This window comes from Hippoglossus stenolepis, chromosome 17, assembly GCF_022539355.2.
Source record: "Hippoglossus stenolepis isolate QCI-W04-F060 chromosome 17, HSTE1.2, whole genome shotgun sequence".
Taxonomy (NCBI): domain Eukaryota; kingdom Metazoa; phylum Chordata; class Actinopteri; order Pleuronectiformes; family Pleuronectidae; genus Hippoglossus; species Hippoglossus stenolepis.
This window is the reverse complement of record NC_061499.1, coordinates 9,196,634-9,217,014: the sequence shown is the minus strand read 5'-3', so window position 1 is coordinate 9,217,014 and position 20,381 is coordinate 9,196,634. Positions and strand designations below refer to the sequence as shown.

Below are 20,381 nucleotides of genomic sequence, written 5' to 3'. Positions count from 1 at the left end.
CAGAAAAAAAGAAATAAAGAAATTAGATGTACACAATTAAAGCTATTAAGAGATACAAAAGTATACAGTGAACAGTGGAAAACATAAACAGCAAAAAACAAACAGATGAGCTCTATCTTATTGTTTTTATTGCAAATTTAGGATTAGGTTAGCCCTAACCCTCACATTCACTGTTTGGGTTGAGGTTTTGGGTTGAATATTGAAGCTTTGAAGAGTAAATAGAGGAGAAAATTACACAATTAAAAACAAAGATGCGATAAAAACAAATCATGAAAATCATCATCAAAATTACATGTTCCACACTCACTGGGTTTCTGAATCATAGATCTGTTTTCTTTTCTTTTACTTAATGATGCTCCGAATATTGATAGGAAACGATAACAGAGAATAGAAATTAAGAAATAAGATGTAAACCACTGAGATAGAGAAAGTTAAGAAATACTTTGGGTTTCTGACTCATAGAATTTTACATACATGAATTTCCAGATATTATTCTTTTTTCTCTCTTACTGAAATAGTGTTCTGAATGTATTGTTAATATAATTATTATATCTAAATATGGCCAGGCCAATAAAGCTAATTTAAAGCACTACAGACATAGCCCACTACCACATACCACAGTGCTAATATACAAAATAATAATGATAAGTCATAAAATAATAAATTATATAAAAATCCGTGTTTTTGAGACTTTACTCGTCAGAAAACAAACTTCGGTGTGTTTTTTTTTTGCTTTCACACTAAATCGCCATTGAGACACCGAGTTCTTGTTGCCAGGACAACGCGGCTCCCCATTGGCCGCCGCCGCACCACGTGGCTCGGGGCCCTGACGTCACGGCTGCGGGGCTAAGCGGAGTGAGCGCCGCCGCTGGAGGAAACATCCTCCCCGGAGTTCGAACTGCGAGCAGCCGCCGGCGAACCCCCCCAAGCTCCCCGTGTGGCTCCTGCTACCTGTCGCCTCCCCTCCCTTCGTCCGTGAGAAACGTGTCCCCCCCCCCACACGGTCACCAGGAGGTAATGGGCCATTAAAGCTTCTCCTCGCCGGCCCCGTCACAGCAACTTCCCCGCGAGGTAAGTTGTCGCTGAGCGCTTCCCTCCCTCGCACTTTCTCCGCTTCCTACTTTTTTTGGGGGGGTTTTGTTGTTGTTATTCCCCTCGCGTGGAGCTCAGGTGAGTTTCACACAGGTTCAGTGTTTCCACACTACCAAACAAACTTAATCTGCCGGAGTTAAATTACACAGTTACTCCAGTTTAAAAAAAACGTGTCCTCCTCCGTAACTTCTACATTACAAAGTAGCACCACCACCATGATGATGCTGCTGCTGCTGCTGCTGCTAGCGGGCGGATGAAGCTTCAGCCGCAGTTCTCATGGGATGAAGCCGCTTCCTCTGGTTCTGCGTTGAGCCGCAGAGGAGAGGAGCTGGTTCTCTCTTTTTGTTTTACTTTCTCCATGTTTGAGCGAGGAACAGGAAATGAAAGAGGAGTTCTGAGGCAGGGCATCTCATTACCACACGCACACACACACACACACACACACACACACACACACACACACACACACACACACACACACACACACACACACACACACACGTCACTCAGGGGATTTAAAGCAGGAGGTGGATAGACTTCACTGAACTGCTGCTGCGTTACTCTGACAAGTGAGTGGAAATGTTTGTCCTGCTGTCAATGAATGTCTCGTGTGTGTGTGTACATTAGCAGCACACTGTAATACACAGTGTAACAGTACAGTTTTTGTTGTCGTTATCATGGGCTTCAGTGCATTTACATTTATGTACATTTATCTAGGGCTGGATGATTTGGCCAAAATGTATATCAAGTTAACCATTAATATCGACATATATCGCGATAAGTAATTATTACACATTAAATTATTATTTTCAAGTTTAAAGACTAGTTTAAAGATTTTTGCTCATTTGTGAAGGTTGTCTTTTTTTTCTCAATGAGCAGAGAATGACTAACACTTGTTAAACCGAAAGTGGAACATTTAGGTGCTGTACCTCGTCACTGCGCTTACACAACGCACAAGCAATATAACAATATATATATTGGACTTTTGTTCTGTTGCCATTGGCATGCAATAAATTGGTATGGTTTTATTGCCCAGACCTACGTGGGGAGGGAAGTAACAGTAGGAGTCAGGATTCTAGATCAGTTGTGGAAGACTGCAAGAATTTGTCGATTCAGTAAATTGTCAGAAAATAGTGCAAACCAATTAGGACTGAGGTATTTAATCTATCAAGCAAGAATTTGTCAAACATTTGCCGGTTTCAGCTTCTTGGTTGAGAGGATTTGCTGCTACACCTGTTTTTTAGTGTTGAATATTTTACTTTCCGAGAATTCCAAGAACAACAGTCACATTATATATTTTGTGAGACATTTCACATTGGGGCTCAGCGATAAAACAATCTTGTTAATCATTGCAAGATGATTTTCATCTACAGCAATATAACAAAAGTTTAATACCCATCAATATAATGCTTATGCATTGTGGAAGTGCAGTGAGAAGGTGTAACACAAACTATTTACCTTAAATTTGTGTTTGTGATTCTTTGAGTTAAAACCCACAACCTTCACTCAGGAGCAGAAAGCAACCTTGAAACGGTAAAGAAATAATAATTTATTATGATATTTAATGATATCGACTGATATTAAAGTTTTTGGGCCTATTGTGCACTCCTTTTATTGTGCTATATAGAGTAGATCAATTATATCAATCAGTAAGGAAAATAGTCAGTTTTGCATTAAGTTGCCTTAACAGTGAACCCTGCTGGTTTCAGGTTTCCAGCAGACGAGCAGCTAAAGTAGAACTGAGGATTATAGAGAATCAGGACAAGATTGCTGCTTCTCAAAGTGGCCTGTAGAATTAAGAGACCTGGCTTGTCCTTGTGCAAATTTACTCCTATTGGCCTGGTGGCTTGTGGTAGTTGAATGCCGTTGGCGTTGTTTGTTGTGGGACGTTAACAGGAACCTGTCATGGTTGGATTTCCTCTGTTGGTCCCAGTGAAGTGTTCAAGAGGTTTTCCTGTCTTTGAATCTCTGTGGCTCGATTAGTTTTTAGGAAATGTCTGAAATGAAATACACCGTTCAGCTCCTCCTCTCTCCACGGCAAGAAACATTTAAAGACCTGTGTAGGTGCTGTCACAAGGGTGGAGTCAAGATAATAGCCCCCTTGGTGTCAAAGCCATCCCTCCAAACATTTCAAGATGCTGAGCGCTTACAAATGTTCGCTAAATTTGAACAGATGATCTATTTTCGAAGGCGTGGGTGTGTTGTGGGTTCATTCTGGGCCAGACTAGCCACACTAGCCACACTGGCAGCATCCTCTGTAGTTAGGCTCGTCTGAGATGCAGTCGATGGTCTTTCTGAATTGAATTAGACTTCTGTTGGAGGAAGCAGCCGGGGCAAAGTGGTTTGGAGAAAGCGAAAGAATGAGAGAAAGATGTTGAAAGAGCAAGAGCTTCTGAGACTGAGATATAAAGAGCGAGACGCACAGATAATGTCACGGAGAGAAAACCACATTTCTTGCGTGCTGCGCAGCAGATACCACTGGTGGAGTGGGTGGGAGAGAGTCATGGGAGAGATTGACATTTACATCTCTGCAGCATTTGTCTTTACAACAGGCTGTTTGTAGAGAACGGCACATTTAGATATTCGGTGTAAAGCAAACAGCGCTCTGCCTGTGCAATCAGTGACAATTAACTGCAAGTGTCTGTGTGTGTTTGTCCAGCACTAAGTCTGTTCCGCAGCTCCGCCTGCCTTCTTGCAGTTGATGTCGGTGACACTAAAAATCTTGTTCTTTTTGCTGCCTCATAGTGGCCTCTCTGTCATGGTTGTGGTTTTGTGCAATGCGTTGACACACGAAGCTCCTCGGCTGACAGTGGCAGCTCATGTGTGCTGCGTTATGATGAAGTTGCTGCCTCAGGTCCCTCAACGACACGATGGTTGGGATTTCTAGTGAAGTTTAAAGAAATGAACAAGTGGTTTAAGACTGAATCAAAGAAAGAACACTTAAGAAAAATATCTTTAAATTTACATGAACTGTGGTTTATGTACATCCGCTGGACATGAAACACAAAAAAACTGGATTAGGGCTGCAGCTAATTCTTACTTTATTAGTTCAACCTTCTGATTTATTTATTGATTAATCATTTAGTCTACTTAAATTATCTCAGTTTACCCAGTTCACCTAAATCATATATGACAGAGGAAGCAGTAAATCCTTATGTTTGAGATACGTGTACCAGAGAAAGTTTGGCGTTGTTGTTTTAAAGATCCGTTAGTTGTAAAATATAAGTTGTGAAAATACACAATATAAGTTGGTTACTGCCAGTGGTCATTGAGCAGCGTCCGGCGGCTGAGATTCCTGTCAGAGGGCAAAGAGGGTGTTAACAAACTTGTTTTGGTAATTGTAAGCCAAGGACAGGAAGGTTTGTTGACAGTTTTAGTTACCAGTAGTATGTGACCAGCTCACAGTTTACTGGCAGAGTGAGTGAGTGTTGGTGCGGCTGCTGCCAGAGTGGAGAGAGGTTTGCTGATGATCCACAATTTGTGATTCAAAATAGATAATGCCAAAATCCTTTCATCAAATCTAATCCCTTCTCTTTTGTCGAGTAAGGAGAAGATCTTAATCACAGGATGAAGTTGAATCCATTATTATTACCAAAGAGTGAGCTTGTGGGAATCAATTAAAATCTTTTATCGAGCAAGCGTTTAAAAATTTGCATCGGTGCCAGTTTTCGCAGGTTAAGTGTTTTGCATACTGTTGGTTTGGTGTGTTTTGTGTTATTTATTTGTCTCGTCCACGGTGTGTGAAAGCTTGAAGTGGTAAATCATGTGGCCTTTTAAAAAAATGGCTGAGGATCCAGATAGTTGCCAATTGCTTTTTGGCAATCAACTAATCAATTAGTCGGTGAGATATTTCACCTCTAAACTCAATGATGTTTGTGCCTTGAAGCTGTCGGCATCAAACAAACCCCCAATGTTGGTGTTAACAAACAAACAGAGAATTACAAGTGTATTCGATGTGGCCCTTGTTTGTTAAAGTACAACAAGTGTTAAGAAATTCATTGTCGCATTCGCTGTTTTTTTCATTTGATGTAACATTAGTTCATTTTATTTACAAATCAGCAAGAACACTTCTGCTTTTACTTGTTTCACTTGTTATTTTAGCTTTAATTTAGCTTTGAGAAGCCTTTTTACCAAGATGTCTTGACTTAGTTGTAGTTCTATGTTGTTATAACATTTTACTGACTGCCCAGTGCCCGGTGATGGTGTTTTCTTGACCACAACAGAACGAAACCTTTAGCAGAGTTCCCTCAGACTACGGATCAAGACTGGACCAGCTCCGACCTTACACTAAATAAAACAGGAGATAGAATTGCAGCCAAATGTTCAAGGAGCCACCAAAGCACGCCACAGTGAACAGCGCTGATCATGATACTTGTAACGTGAGCATGGCTGCTCCCGGAGCAATGCCATGCTGCAGGAGCTTCGGATAGCCATCACATATTTGCAGATCAGGCATGTGATCACAACCGGAGCTGCAGCCAGAACACGAACAGAAGGAGGGAACAGGAGTACGTGGTGTGACTAGATGATGACAAGCGCTGCAGGTCATCAGTTTTAGAAATAGTCAAATTGGAGCCAAAGTGGCACAGATGAGAAAACCAGGAGGAGTCAGTTTGCAGTTCATATAGGCCACATTGCTAAAACTCAGATTATTAACCGCTTGTGTTCTGTGTTTCTATGTGTCTGTTGCACATATTGTACGACATCTAAGTTTGAGGTAGTAAGAGTTGTCTTGAGTCGAGTCTTCGATATCCTTTAAGATCTCACTCGTGTTTGTAGAAAGTTTGTCAGCCCATCAGTATCTTACTTTTTGCACGGTTCTTCAGTGTGACTGAATGACACTGATGCTTATCTTTTGAATGAAAGGTTGAAGGTCACACTTGTAGGCCGACGAGGTTGCGCTGCTAGGGTTTCATGGGACATTTTCATGCACCAAATGTCAGCACAGTTTGTCATCTACAGTAAAACAAATTGTAGAAATTGTAGCAATGGTGAAAGGCATGAAATGAGTTTATAGCGGCATTGCATCACTTTCAGCTACTTGAATGTTCTTCTGTGTTTTCCCCTTTTTTTTTTTGGAGTATGAGCTGCTTCAACCCTCTGACGTTCACAAAATGTGGTTGAAACTTAAAATAGGTCTTTTAAAAATAAACCATTCATTACTCGCATATTTTACAGCAGAAAGTCATAACTATCTTGACATTCTTGTAGAGGGGGAATTACAAATATATTTCAAATACAGCAAGTCCAGAGTCACAGATTTTGTTGTCTTATGTTTTTGTTACATGTACATTTCATTAAAAATGACCACAAACCTTCAATGAAGATTTCTTTGCTAAAGTAACGTAAGAATTAGACTCTTAAAGTACCTCTGAAAGTTTTTCACACGTTTTGATCACGGTTTCTATAATGACTCTGATTTGAACCAACTTTATTGGCACTGACAGCATTATTGGAGAAGACCCAAGAACAACATATAAAATAGTTTTAACCAATAATAAAGCTGCAGATGTAACCCTGACTGTGGTTATAAACCAAACCCCTCTGAGGTCTTGCAAACTAAATTTCTAATGAATTACTCAGATAATCAGAGCGGCTGTGATGCTGCGATCCTCAGCATCATGTGTCTCTGAACTCTGCACTTTTTCCTCGGCCTGAACCAGTCAAATCTTATAAGGTTAAAGTTTTTAATACCGCAGCTGAAACAAAATCATTTCACTTTGCCCTCCAGGCGAATATATCATGTTACAAAACCTTTAGGTCTCATAACTGTTTGCCTGTTAGGTCGAGAATGCCCCCGGTGACAGATGGATCATATTGCATTATGAATGTATCATTCATGCGTCTGTGATCGAGGCTCTTTGCAGCCATTGTGGTCCCCTGTGGGGCCTCCAGCCTCTCTTTGGCTCTCCCTGCTCTTGGATTATCTGTGGGACTTGTGTTAAGATTTACCTGCAGGATATAAATGGAGACAACTGGGTGTTATGTAAGTGGGCAACAAGATGTTCTGGAATGAACGCTGTGTGGAGGGCTTTTGATTCAAGTAGCAAGAAGGGGTCGAGTGCTGCAGTGCTGAGTTCTGTACAGAAATACTAAAGAATACAAATATTGGCTACACAGTGTGGGATTTTACCTACTTCACTTTTTAACTTAACGTCACTAAAGTTTCATGGAAATAATCAATCAACAGCTGAACTGGTAATGAAAATAATTGTTTGTTGCAGGCTTATATATTTTCCTGAATGAAAAAAATCTTCATATTCACTCAATCCGCAGTAATGAGAAAGTATTCTTTGATATTGCCACCAAAACTCGTTCTCGAGTATTGATATATCGGTACTGGATATATTTAATATTTATTTAACTTAATATAGGTGTTGGCCTCCAATAATCCAGAACTATAGTTATTTTTTTCATGTGTTGTCAGTAGTTGTTGGATAAGAAGATGGTTTCCACTCTGAGCTTCTCTCTCTCGGTGGTTTCAGGAGTTAATTCTGTCTCAGCGCTCAGCAGGTGGAATACTCAAATGGTTATGTTTGTACCTTCGGTATCATTAGAAACAGAAAGTGACAACCTGTTCTCTGCTTGTTAATACCTGACCACCCAGACGTCACCGCCTTTATCTCAGGCTTGTTCTGCTCTCAGACACGCCCAAGAGGTTAAACCAGCGTCCACTCACTTGTCCTGACCATAGGTCCTTAGGACGTGGTCAAGGTAGAAACTTGTCTCAACCACGTGACTTGTTAGCTTGTCAAAGCCTCAGTTATGTAATGGTGCCGTCACAGGTCTGCCAGCAGCAGCAGGTAATAGTCTTAGTGGTTAAATGTAGGCTGTGATCTCAAGAGAGCCAGAAATAGCTGAGTTCTTAGGGTGACTGGTCAAAGGGATGTTCAGTGGAGGTCTGAGCCCTCTTCCCATCATTTCTTATTTAATACTCTCATACCTTCTGTCAGAAAGGAGAAGAAATTGTGTGGGGATTGAATTAATTAAATTCTATTAATTTGCTGGGCATTCATTTTGGCCTAAATTGGTTTTATTTTTACCCTTGCGTAGTGTGGAGCTGGAGATCGAACGATCAAACCTATAATTAATAGACAACCTGCTCCTCAAGTGAGCTTAATATTTGGTTTAATTAAATTACAACCTTTTCCAAGATATCACTGCAAACTATAGGGCTCAAGAAACAATCTAAAGCTTATATTGATCAGAGAACCATTTCCCTTCATATGATATCATGTAATAAGTGATGTCAGGAAGAAATCCAGAAGTCAGATAGAACGTCATGCATGGTTCAAATATTAATTTTTTCGAGGTATCTTTGCCTCCTTTGTGACTAAAGACTTAAATAGATCAAAAAATCATTTATGATCATATAGTACACCTGTTAACTGTTTACTATATTGTCAATTGTTGTCTGAGTGTACATCAACTTTCCATTTATAGTTACCCACCAACCATAACATATTTTCTTTATCAAAATACTGCTTCTAAATGCTAAATATGGAGACTTAAAATAAAGCGTTGGCTATTTATTAACAAAAATCCTAAACATTATTTCAATCATACTGATTTGATTTGCTGCTTTTCTTTGTTGGAGGAAACCAGGAAATGAGTCATATTGTTTTTAGAACTGAACAGTGAAGAAAAAGCAATTTTGTCGTCTTGTTCTTTTGCAAATTGCAATTGGGCATTTTTCTCTATTTCCTGAGATTTTATAGACAAAACAATTGGAAATAGATCATCCTCAGATCAATATAGATTAATATTTCCATGTTTCAAAAGTCAAACGTCTGACTAGATACATCCTGCACCTCATGTTGTTGTTGAGACCAACACTAATTAACCTTGTCTCCCTCATTTAGAATAATGGAGGAACATTTTACTCGGCTCTGTTTGTCCACACTAAACAGTCTGACTTGAGTCTGTGTGATTAAAACTGCAGCTAAAAGCAAACAAACAATTAATCAAGCCGACATGTTTTTCAGAAAAGGTTTTTGAATTTAGTTCTGACTTAAAGGGGCTATGTGAAATAATCTGTTTTTGTCAATAACAAAGCGTCTCTATAGTCCGTTGTCATGACAACGCAGCCTCAATAATCATGGAAATGCTCCAAAATCTATTAAGCACTTAAGAAGCAGTTTGCAGAGGATGTGACCGACCAGACAAAACATGAATCTATGAATGAAATAATCAATCACGTCAGCTGGTTGCTGTGGGGTTGTGTTGTTTTATATACACTTGGTAACCTTGGTGAAAACAAGGAACGGAAACAAAAACCTCCTACTCAATTGAAAGTAGCCACAGACGTGTGTTTTACTGCAGAAGACAACTTCTTGTTTAATTTAAGAGACAAAGTTGTTTTAAATGATCTTTAATACTACAGCAAATTTTGAAAAGTGTTAAAGATGCTTCGGAAGTGACACAACAAGGTCCTTTGTTGCTTCAGCAAATGTTTAGTGTTTTTGAAATGTCTTAAATTACATATTTATATTGTGGCTGTTCAATGTTGTGTCGAGTTGTTTGGGATGTGGTTTGTGGGGATGAATGTACAATGTTGTGGAACTGAATTTCTCCCCCTGGGACAAAAAAAAACGAACAAACTAAACCTAAAGTGGAGCCAGACCGAACAGATAATATTCAAACTAACCAAACTTTGAAGATAATTTACAAATGCATTGTGCCGACTCTCAGGTGACAGGCTCCGCAATTTTGTGACGTGGTAAATGGAAAGTCCCTGTGAACATTTTTTCATAGGAAAAAACTTAAAAAGTCACAATTCATATGCCTGTAACAGCTTCTTACTCCAGGATTTTACTTCGTCTATCAAATCATCAGGTCCAGACTGTTTTCATCGGTCTGATATAAAGACACACACACAGACACACACACTCTTATGGTTGGTTCACGATGGACGCTCGCTGCAGCTGCTGATGTGTTTAGTCCCAGTAGCGATGTGTGTAAACCTGTAAACATGTGTTAATCTCTTTTTCACGCTGCTCGAGTATTCACACATTAAAGTCAACTATAGGCAGCAGCATTAGAGGCAGCTGCCACATTGCTAGAGCCCATTGTTTACTCTGAGTTAATTAAAGGATTATAGCTGGCTGTTTATGGAACTTGTGCGTATGTGAGCAAAAGTAAAGGCACACGACGAGGCAGTTAGCAAAACAAATGACAACACAGGCAATTTAAAACAAACTGGATTCACTTCCTTACAAGTCTCTGTCACAGTTTCACTTAAAATGCCAAAGTTCCCTCATGACATGGATGATAATAATAATGTTAGAGTTTCCATTACCCTCCGCCTCTGTATTGATTGCATGGTTTTTGACAGTTCTGCCAAAGTGTTTCCTGAGGAATTTGCCATTGTAGCAGCACTTTTTTTATTAAAGTTGAATTAGTTTTTTATCGACAAGAAGAGCACATTTCCGCTGAAGCACCCACTTTGTTTGGAAGTAAACATGATGGCTCTTTCTTCAGTTAGCCTTGATCAGTCAATGGATCAGCTAAATGAATGAGTGATGGGTAACTGTCGACAGTTGTTATTTAAAAAGAAAAATACAAGTATGTACCTGTATGACTTTGGTATGGGTTACTAAACAAATGATTTGATCCAGGAATGCTTTGCTCAAGGATTTAGGCAATATTTAGTACATGGACCTTATAAGACATTAACAAATTAGTTTCTCTAGATTATATGAACCATCTGATCTCTTTCACATTTTCTTTGCACAAAGTAAGAGAAACTCAAGACACAGAAGTGACGGATGTCTACGTCCCTTCCTGGAACAGGCAAACACTGGTGTGATTTGCTTTGGCCTGACCTAACATTGCTGACTTTATCTGTCGTTATCCTCGGCTCATCTTAGAACAGTTTCCTTCTTGTCTTTCGCCCGGAGCGGCCGAGCAGCAGCTAGCGGTCCGACAGGGGGAGAGTGCTAAGCACATTAGCTGCAGGGTTAGAAGATGAACTGCGTCCTCTGTTGAGTGTTAAGTTCAACTTTTGTTACAGAGGAATGTGATTCTTGTCAGACACAGACACACACTGTTAGATCAGCTCGAACAAACAAGGCTGAGAATTGACTATGATATAGACTCAAATGAGGTCAGTTTACCACCTTGACTATTTATACAGAGGATGTAGATGTGTGTGCATCAGTGTTCCTGCCGGAAATAGAATCTGCAGCTGCAGAGATGCACGCACAGATGATGTAGCATGCATCAGGGTTATCAACAGTGTGTGTGCTGCACTGTAGTGTAAGTGTGGGTGTGGTTGTGTGTCTTAGTTTTGCAAAAGGAAAGCATTTGGTGGTCTCCTGCTGCAGGTGTTTGAGAGACTGAGCTTCATTCTGCATTTGCACAAGACCCAATGCTCAGTTTATATCAACCTGCTTTTCCTTTATCTGGCGTATTGTCATTATTTTTATGATAATGTTTATTTGCATTTGTCATGAAACGGGAACAAACAAGATAAGAGAAGATAAGCCCAGATATTTGAATTGTCAACTAAGGTATAGCCTAGAATAAAAGAGGGTACAAAGCAATTAAATACATATTTCAAATAATTAAATATGTATGAAACAGGACTTTTTGTCTCCTAAAGTTTTTATAAATGTGTTTGTTTTTTTATGAAGTTGATTCTCCTGCAGGAACATTTCATCTAATTTCTGAAAACAAAGCGTTCCAGCTGTATTGGCGTTTTTCTTATGAACAGTAACAGCATACTAAGAAAAACAAAAGTGATTCAACAGGTATTGGTGTCCTTTATGACGGAGGTTAATCCAGCTATTTTACATGTTAAATGTGTCTGTACTTTTCCCCCCACTGTGACATCACTCTCCTTCCTTCCTTTCAAAATAACTCCGGCCGTTTCAGATGATTTCTAACAACCCTTTTCATTCTGTCATTTTCCCCCTCAGCAGTCAAAAGCCCCGCCGCTGTCGCACCTCAGTCACAGCCTCAACACAAGCAGCGACCATGGGCAAACAGAACAGCAAGCTCCGTCCTGACGTCATGCAGGACCTGATGGACAACACGGACTTCACCGAGCACGAGATCACCGAGTGGTACAAGGGCTTCTTGAGGGACTGCCCCAGTGGCGCGCTGTCCATGGAAGAGTTCAAGAAGATCTACGCCAACTTCTTCCCTTATGGAGACGCCTCCAAGTTCGCCGAACATGTCTTCCGCACGTTTGACGCCAACGGAGACGGGACTATAGACTTCAGGGAGTTCATCATTGCCCTGAGTGTGACCTCGCGTGGGCGACTGGACCAGAAGCTGAAGTGGGCATTCAGCATGTACGACCTGGATGGGAACGGTTACATTAGCAAGGCAGAGATGCTGGAGATCGTAACGGTGGGTGTGCTGTGGTGATCTCTCTTGTTCTTGCTTTCTATCTTTATTCTCCTCCATCCTCTGTTCTCTCATCCGTTCAGACTTTCTGCTCCTCCAGCTTTATGTAGCCCTCGGGCTGCCAACAGCCACTGCATGCCATCGTAGTAACACCATGCTCCCTGGTCTTTAAACTGCTCCTGCAGTGAAGCAACATTTTGCTCAGCCATCCACACCAGCTGCTCTGTCATATATCCATATGCCTCTGTGTTCTACACCATTTGACTGCCCGCAGCAGGGGGAACAGATGCCGTGTAATTTTAGAAACCAGCAGTAAAGACCTCTCGGGTCCAGAGACGTCCCTAAATAAGACTCGGCGTGTGGTGTATTTCCATCAGGGAGCGTCCCTCTTCTGATCCTCAGAGTGACTCAGCAGTACATCCAGATAACGTGTGGTTCTTGTAATAGGTCTCCTGCATAGTTTCCTCAGCAGCCACAGAATAACTAATGTTCTCACACAGGCCCCAGGCTCTTTTAGGTTGATTAATAGATTTTAATTCTACAAAAAGATTTCCCACAATCCAACATGACTTCTCAAATTTACAGATTTTGTCCAAATCTAAACAACGCTCAGATTTAATTGATTTAAAACACAGACAAGTTAATCAACTTATGTCTCCAGATACAGGATTATTTTTCTGATTGCTTAACCGACATTTCTGTGATTGTTTTCCTAATCATATCACAAACTAGTGTCAAAATATCAATAACGTCATTTTAAGATAAGCATATGTATACATGCCCCCTTACCAATATGTAAGGGGGCATGTTAAATTAAATGCAATTAAATGATTACGATTCTGTGGCTGCGGATCAGACTTTTATTTTATAGATTAAGTGATTGATCAACTACTTAAAAAATCAATACAGTAGCTAATTAGCTGATAATGAATGTAATTAATGTCTGCAGCTCCTAATGACTGTTGATGGTAGTGCTTGTGTGGTGGATGCAGATTAGCACAGTTGTTCCGGTGCGTGTGTTTGCTGTGTTGAAATAGAAAAACTTTTCAGTGTGCAAGCTGTCATCAGGGGAAATTCTGTTCTGAGGTTGGAAACTCTGGCAGACAGATTGCAGGAGATCAGTGGACGAGGAGTGAAAGCAGCGAGGAGCGATAGTACAGGAGTGACGGGGCTGAAAATGAAAAACTAGTTTTCTGTTGGTGCGGCTCGTTCGCTGTTTTTGTTTTTTTCTCACAGCCAGACATCGGGTCGAATTATAGTTCGCAGCAGCAGCTTTCATTTTGAGATTGAACACAGATGTTTACTGTAGTTATTGAATTGTAAAGCTTTTGAGTATTTATTGAATTGGGTTTGAAAAATATTTGTTTAACAGCTCCACAAACACAGACCAGGAATATTCAAAAGTTCTATCCACTGCGGATGCTTTTAGACAAACTTACTTCCTGTTGGTTTCTGTGCAGTGAAACAGAAACAGTCCCTTCCTCTCAGAAGAGTCAGTAGATTAGATTAATGGATATATTATACAGTTTATATGTATATGTAGGATGGTTTTTTTGCACTTTGCCAGCTAATGGAACCTTGTATTTGTGCTTCTGTCAGAATAACTGACAGTTTCCGGTAAGAGTCTGTGTGTCTCTGATGCCTCTGTTCCCTCTGTCTTCAGGCCATTTACAAGATGGTCTCCGCTGTGATGAAGATGCCTGAGGACGAGTCCACGCCTGAGAAACGCACAGATAAGATCTTCAGGCAGATGGACACAAATCGAGATGGTAGGACTTCTTATCTGCCTCTAGTAAAAGTAATCGTTACAAAGTCTAGAATTTCTGGATCCATCCGATATGCTCTGCAAAATCGGGGCTCTACAGTATTTAGTCACTATAGGTAAAGTGGCAGACTTTAAATGAATCGCTATAAATAGAATTTAAAAGAACTTTGTTGGTAAAGTGGCACTTTGCTTTTAGGAAAATATCTGCTCTTCAGCTATTCTTGATCACCTTAGATCATGCTTCTCTCTCTCTCTCTCTCGTCTCAGGTAAACTGTCTCTTGAGGAGTTTGTGGAGGGAGCGAAGAGCGACCCCTCCATCGTGCGACTGCTTCAGTGTGACCCCAGCAGTGCTGGGCAGTAGAAAACTGGACATTTACCATCACATTTTTATTATTTTAACAAACGTTCAAAATCTCTCCCAGTTGACCAACCTGAGATTATTGACATAGGAGCTATAGAGGCACATGCACACACAGAAATGCACACAGACTCACAAAACATGCAGCAGTACATAATACAAATACCACTTACTCACATGCACATGATGTACATGTGCCTCTATGCCTGGTCAAAAACTGCAGACATCATGGTTCTCATATATACGGTACAAATCTAACTCAAGGGACTGAAATCCCATCAAGGACTTGTTAAACACTGAATCAGAGCTGTGCTGTCTCTGTCTGAGAGGACGGCCGGCGAGGAGGATCCACCAGATTGATGAGGTACATTGAGCCGTTTGCTGTTTCTTTTTTTATTTCTTTTATTTGATGTTTTTTTGAAAGCATTTGTCCTGATTTTAAAAGGGATTTGAAATGTTCATTTTGCTCATCTGTATCTGACTCGGTTGTTGCGTGACAACTTAAAATAGTATTCCAATCTAACTCCACGTCGACACTGGACGAAATGAAGAGCGCGAGTCTGGGACTACGAGTGTCCACAGCTTACATCATGGCTACACGTGGCTAGGAGACCTGGGAAATGTAGTTTTTAATCAGAGGGATTATTGAAGGGATGAACGATTTCTTTTTATTGTATATTCAGGAGGAACGTTACATGAAACCAAAACTCAGATTTCAAAATGAAGGGGGATATTCTGACCACAGATTCACGCCATCTGTTCTTCGAAAGTGACTTTTTATGCCAAGTTTTGTGTCCACAAAAAATACGCACACACACACACACATTTTACACAACATAGACATTCACACATTAATTTCAGTGATGAATACATGAACTTGACATATGTACGGAGCTGTGATTCTCTTTCTTCAATTATGGTTCAAACAAGTGTATAAGCAAAAACAAAAAAAGAGGTTAGATGTTATATGAATATATAGTATGTGCTTATATATTCTTTTACTCTGTGATAACATTGTGGCGTTTTGCTGCAGTGGAAGAGATTCACTTTAAAAACAGATGATTTTTGACGTATAAATTATTGGAATGTCATGATTAACATTTTCTTTTCTTTTACGTGACGATATGAAAGAAATATTGTACTGTATATTCACTCATATTTATGCTAGGGATGTTTTAAAAAGAAACGAGAGGACCACACATATTGCTATGCATTCAACTTCGAACATCATCAGCTACATTTAGTTTAAGTCTTTTTACTGTTAACAGAGAAAAAATAGCGTCTGATTTCAAAAAAAATTCCTTCCTGAACCCCTCCCCACTGCTGACTTCATGTTTCCCTGGAAGCCATTAAAGGTTTGCAGTCGTTGAGTTAAAAAAAAAAAAAATCCTGTGTGATAAGTGTGAAAACAACACAATCAGTGGTAATGTCTGAAAATCTCACGTTTCAGTGCAAATGTGACATCTCGTCTTTTTCTGCCATCTGCGGAACAATTGGACAAATTGTGTAGTTTTGTGCTACAGCGATGATAAAGACGCCAGAAATCTTTACAGACGACCACGCACAGTAACAGACACTTAACTGACAGAACTAAAACACTGCGGTTGGAGGCAAGTAACAAACCAAAACCCACTGTGTCTGTTTCCAGGATTTACTGATAACTCTTTACTGCTTCCATCCTGTTTATTTTACACCTGCTGCTCTGAAAACAACATCAGATGCAGTCAGTTTTCACAGGTAATGGAATAACGACTTTAGGGGGAAGAAGAAGTCGCGATGAGTACTGTGGGTTTCTGCACATTTCAAGTAGGTGATCAGGGGCGTCAGTCCCACCTTTCACTTCAATAGCATCTTGTGGTCAAGTGCCAAATATAGAGGAGTAAATAAAAGAAAAAAACAGTATTGTATCCATTTACACTGTACAGTTGTTACCTGTCGAACAAAAGAAAACTTTGTCACTGTATCATTTTGTAGATTTTGTATTGTTAACTTGCTGTGTAGGATGTCCATTTTGTTATTTAAAATAAAGACAAAATGGGAAAAATGGTTGATAGTGTTTTATTTTTATTATTGAAGCATAACGTGGATATAATTTACCACATTAACAGCGTAACTGGAGTGATGACATTGTTGGTTTGTCGGTTGGTTGATGCCATGAAATTTATGACGTTCATGATCCCCAGAGGATGAAATCTTAATGTTTTCATGGATCCCTCAACTTTTCATCTACGCCACTGTGACGTTCACATTTGTTTGATATATTACCATAAAATTTGATTCACTATTCATGTTCTCCACAGTGTGACTCATGATAATTTAACTGAACTTTCAAAACCCTCAGCCCTGACTTTTGTGAGGCCAACATTTCTCTCTCTCTTTGTCTAAGACTTTGCGTAGGAGGCACACAAAATTAATTCCATGATTTGTTTTGAAAAACGCAAAATATCAAAATACAGAAATGTGGAATTTTAATGAAAAAAAGTTAGGAGCTTGGAAATTCAGTTTGATAACTAATGGAACAGTTGTTACATTTCTATCCATCTATAATTGGAATAATAACTTTCTATCAGTTTCACAGTTTGTTGCTAACTTTTATGACAGTACTCACAATCTTGTTTTACCCCAAAAATTACACCTATTATATCTTTATTCATTTTTCATCACAGCCGAGCACATGAGACATACGCAAGTGCCATTTGTCACCCCTCAGAATTTGTTTTTGACTCATTACAACGTCGTTTAAAGCTCTACAAAATAAAAACTTTGGCTATTTGCTAACATGTAAATATTACAACATGGCTGACAAATACAGAAAAACATTTAAAAACTCATTGAGGACTCTTTTCTTTTTCTTAAAAGAGGGTGACTGTGAAAAAAGTCACTGAAATGAAAAGTACTTGAAATTCTTGGAAATGAATTGTTAAGGAAATGCAAAAATGTCCATTAAAAGCATTAATAAATAATAAAACATCGAGCGCAAGCAAAAAAGGGCTGGCATGCAAAAGAAGCTGCTAAATTACTGAGGACCAACTATTTCAAGCTGTGGCTACATATCAGGCATTTTTATGAGGCTACTCCTGATGGGGTGTTTGGCAAAAACACAATGTTAACACACTGTACAGAATGAGAATAGACATACAAATTCTTTTATACAATAAAAATATTTCAGAAAAAAGGTCAAGGACAGTGATCTGTACTCGATTATTTCACCTTAAAGCACAGAAGAGGAGTAAAACGAGGAGGTAAATATAACCAGTTCATGTGAAATGTCCTTTTTTATGTATTTATGTATTGTCCGTAGAAAATGCGACTTGCTTCATTGTGTAACAGTGTGGGAGGTGGGGGGCAGGTGGGTCTCAGAGCACCACAAACAGGCTGTCTCCATGTGTCAGTCAGCGTATCAGCCGGTCCATAGCAGCCTCCAGGATTTCAGCCAACCAGCAGTCTCTGTGCGTGTCGCCCTTCGGGGCCGCCGGCGAGCCGTCAGATCTCCGTCAGCGTGACCTTGTAGGCGTCCGTGTGGCTCTCGATGTTCAGGATGAAGGTGTCCTCGTTGGAGTAATGCTCGATGATGTTGTCGTCCATGTTCACAAGGATCCTGACAACAAAAGTCACTTTTAGTTTCACATTCTAATCTAATCGGATTGGATGAAATAGGGAAAATGAAAGACGTCCTTCTGTCACTCACCCTTTTTTACTCTTCTTGTACACTTTGGTTGCTCTGTCCGTGGGCACGCTGTACTTCTCTGATATCTGCGAATGACAAATTCAAACGGTCTTTAAACGGCTGCTCTCCTCTGGTGCTCCTGACGTCGCTTTCACGCACAAACGGGAAGACGTTCACTCACAGCGTCCATCAGGCCTCTGAGCGTGGGAGACTTCAGCATCAGGGCGTCAAACACCTCGTCGGTTTCCTTTCTCACGTATAACAGCACTGCGGAGAAAAGAGGAGGAAGTTTATATTATTCCTATAGGTGATTTTGGAGCATACATATATGATATATTGTGACATGACTCACAAAGCGTCAGCCGTCTTTCTGGATATTTGTCACATTTATGCTCTGAGGAACGTGGCTTTGATGGTAACTTATAAATATCTATTTTCATTATGATGTAATATTTTGATATTTGTTTCTTTTAATGGATTAATCATCAAACCTTCATACAGTCAGAAGTAATGAAAAATGCCACAACAAGCTACAAGTTCTAAACCAAACAGCGGATTCATAAATGTGCAGTTCTATTTTGAAAAAGAGAAACAAATTGGGAGGACAAGTAAGATATAGGATGTGGAGAGTGAGGCACGTTACGCGATCAGAGCAGTGCAGTTAGAGTTGACTGCCTGATTGCTCCATTTTATTTCTTATTACATTTCCCCTTGTGCTCCGGTGTCAAAATGTAATTTCTTACAACTCACTTCCCATAGGAATGTTGTGTTGTTGAATAAAAGTATTTGTCAATAAAGAAAATAACAGTTCTAGCCCTAATGTATAATGAAAATCTATTAGTCCTTTGTTCAGGCCTGATTTGTTACACATGATTATTTTAAACTACCATTTCACTATTGACAAATCATTAGAATTGTCAGTGTGTTGTTGTGTTCCCTTATTTCCTGACAGATCGAGGCAGGTGTTTCTCAGCTAATGGTCCCGCTCCTCTTCTACTGTTCGATTTCTTAGAAGATAAAAGAGGGGAAAAGGGCACAGAGAGAAGAAGAGGAAGCTGCCATCCTGTACCTCTCTTGTGCGTCTCCTCTTTGATCTGTTTGTGAGGCGACGAACACAGGTCTTCGTCTGATGGCCTGAACATCCTCTTCACCAGCACGCCCCTGAAAACACACACAAACAAACATGTCGTGTGCGTTCCCTTTGCATATGCGGTCACGCGTGCTTCCTCCGCACGAGGAATTTTGCATGCTTTATATTTGTGTGACCCGATGTAAATGAAAATGCACATTTCCTCTTGAAGCGCACACTCACCCGTCTCTCTCTATTTCCTCCGTGTTGAAGGTAAACACCTGGAAATGAATCCAAACAAACACGTTTAAGTGTGACATTCACGCACAGATGACAAATGTTTCTGGTCACGTCAGGAAGGAAGAAAGAATCAGCTCTCGAGGAAGTTTAAAACCAGAAAAACTTGTTGAATTGCAGCTACCGGGTCATTCTGATACTGACTCCAGTTTCACCTCAGAGCGCCTGCACTCAGCTGACAGAAAACTGGTTGTGTGTGTGTGTGTGTGTGTGTGTGTGTGGGCGCACCTGTCCGGCCCTCTGCAGGTTGCCGAAGTGGACGTCAGGGATGAAGAGGACGGGCTGAGACTCCAGGTCGGTCATGGTCTTGAAATACGTGGCGTCGGACTTTTTGGGGGCAGATATCACACCCACACCTCCGTCCTTCCCTGGAGGTGAATGAATAAAGAAAAAAATTACAAAAGGTCCGATAAGTTTTCACAGCAAAAAAGAGGAAAAAAGTGATCATGTTGTCTGTTTGTTTGTTGATTTGTTGTTTGCGAGCAAGATTACGCAAAATCTAGTAAACAGGTTTCCACGAAACTTGGTGGAAGGATGCAGTTTGGGTCGGGAAAAATGTACAAACATCTAACATGTGATTTGCTTTAACAACAACTTGATGCCTTCGTAGGTACAATTATTTACAGGAAGAAAATATGTATATTTAAAATTATTTTATATAAAGAACTTTTTAGACTTCGATATAAGATAAAGAATTCTCATGCAGCTCAAACCTTTTGACTTCTTACGGAAAAGTTTTCTCTCCTCGTCCCTTATTTTCCTCTCTGCGCCCTAAAAAAT

The 20,381-nt window shown here is 40.1% G+C and overlaps 2 protein-coding genes across 5 annotated transcripts in view; one reads left to right on the top strand and one right to left on the bottom strand.

Annotated features, from left to right (window-relative positions):
• Nucleotides 1–833: 833 nt before the first annotated feature.
• On the top strand, nucleotides 834–16,614 carry LOC118124970 (neurocalcin-delta B). Of its 4 annotated transcripts, none has more exons than XM_035183225.2 (4): nucleotides 834–1,071; nucleotides 12,015–12,447; nucleotides 14,108–14,213; nucleotides 14,477–16,614. In XM_035183225.2, exons 2-4 carry the CDS (start codon nucleotides 12,070–12,072, stop codon nucleotides 14,569–14,571), a joined length of 579 nt encoding a protein of 192 aa, XP_035039116.1. In that variant the 5' UTR covers nucleotides 834–1,071; nucleotides 12,015–12,069; the 3' UTR covers nucleotides 14,572–16,614. The 4 variants fall into 4 exon arrangements, with proteins under 4 accessions (XP_035039116.1, XP_035039113.1, XP_035039115.1 ...); XM_035183222.2 differs by having other exon boundaries at nucleotides 835–1,071; nucleotides 12,012–12,447; XM_035183224.2 differs by lacking the exon at nucleotides 834–1,071 and adding an exon at nucleotides 1,525–1,661 and having other exon boundaries at nucleotides 12,012–12,447.
• grhl2b (grainyhead-like transcription factor 2b) overlaps nucleotides 16,611–20,381 on the bottom strand; it is a 17,377-nt gene continuing 13,606 nt past the window's right edge. The window contains exons 10-16 of the mRNA XM_035183220.2: nucleotides 20,315–20,372; nucleotides 19,830–19,969; nucleotides 19,548–19,585; nucleotides 19,305–19,396; nucleotides 18,417–18,502; nucleotides 18,257–18,321; nucleotides 16,611–18,166 (exon numbers count right to left, since the gene is read on the bottom strand). Coding sequence (XP_035039111.1) covers nucleotides 18,052–18,166; nucleotides 18,257–18,321; nucleotides 18,417–18,502; nucleotides 19,305–19,396; nucleotides 19,548–19,585; nucleotides 19,830–19,969; nucleotides 20,315–20,372 — 594 coding nt within the window. The 3' untranslated portion in view covers nucleotides 16,611–18,051. The remainder of the gene's footprint in view (nucleotides 18,167–18,256; nucleotides 18,322–18,416; nucleotides 18,503–19,304; nucleotides 19,397–19,547; nucleotides 19,586–19,829; nucleotides 19,970–20,314; nucleotides 20,373–20,381) is intronic.

Excerpts from the sequence above, each read along its gene's own strand:
- LOC118124970 (XM_035183225.2), top strand. The coding sequence starts at position 12,070 with ATGGGCAAACAGAACAGCAAGCTCCGTCCTGACGTCATGCAGGACCTG. Across the intron at positions 12,448-14,107 it reads AGATGCTGGAGATCGTAACG|GCCATTTACAAGATGGTCTC; the intron begins GTGGGTGTGCTG and ends CTCTGTCTTCAG. Across the intron at positions 14,214-14,476 it reads GATGGACACAAATCGAGATG|GTAAACTGTCTCTTGAGGAG; the intron begins GTAGGACTTCTT and ends CTCTCGTCTCAG.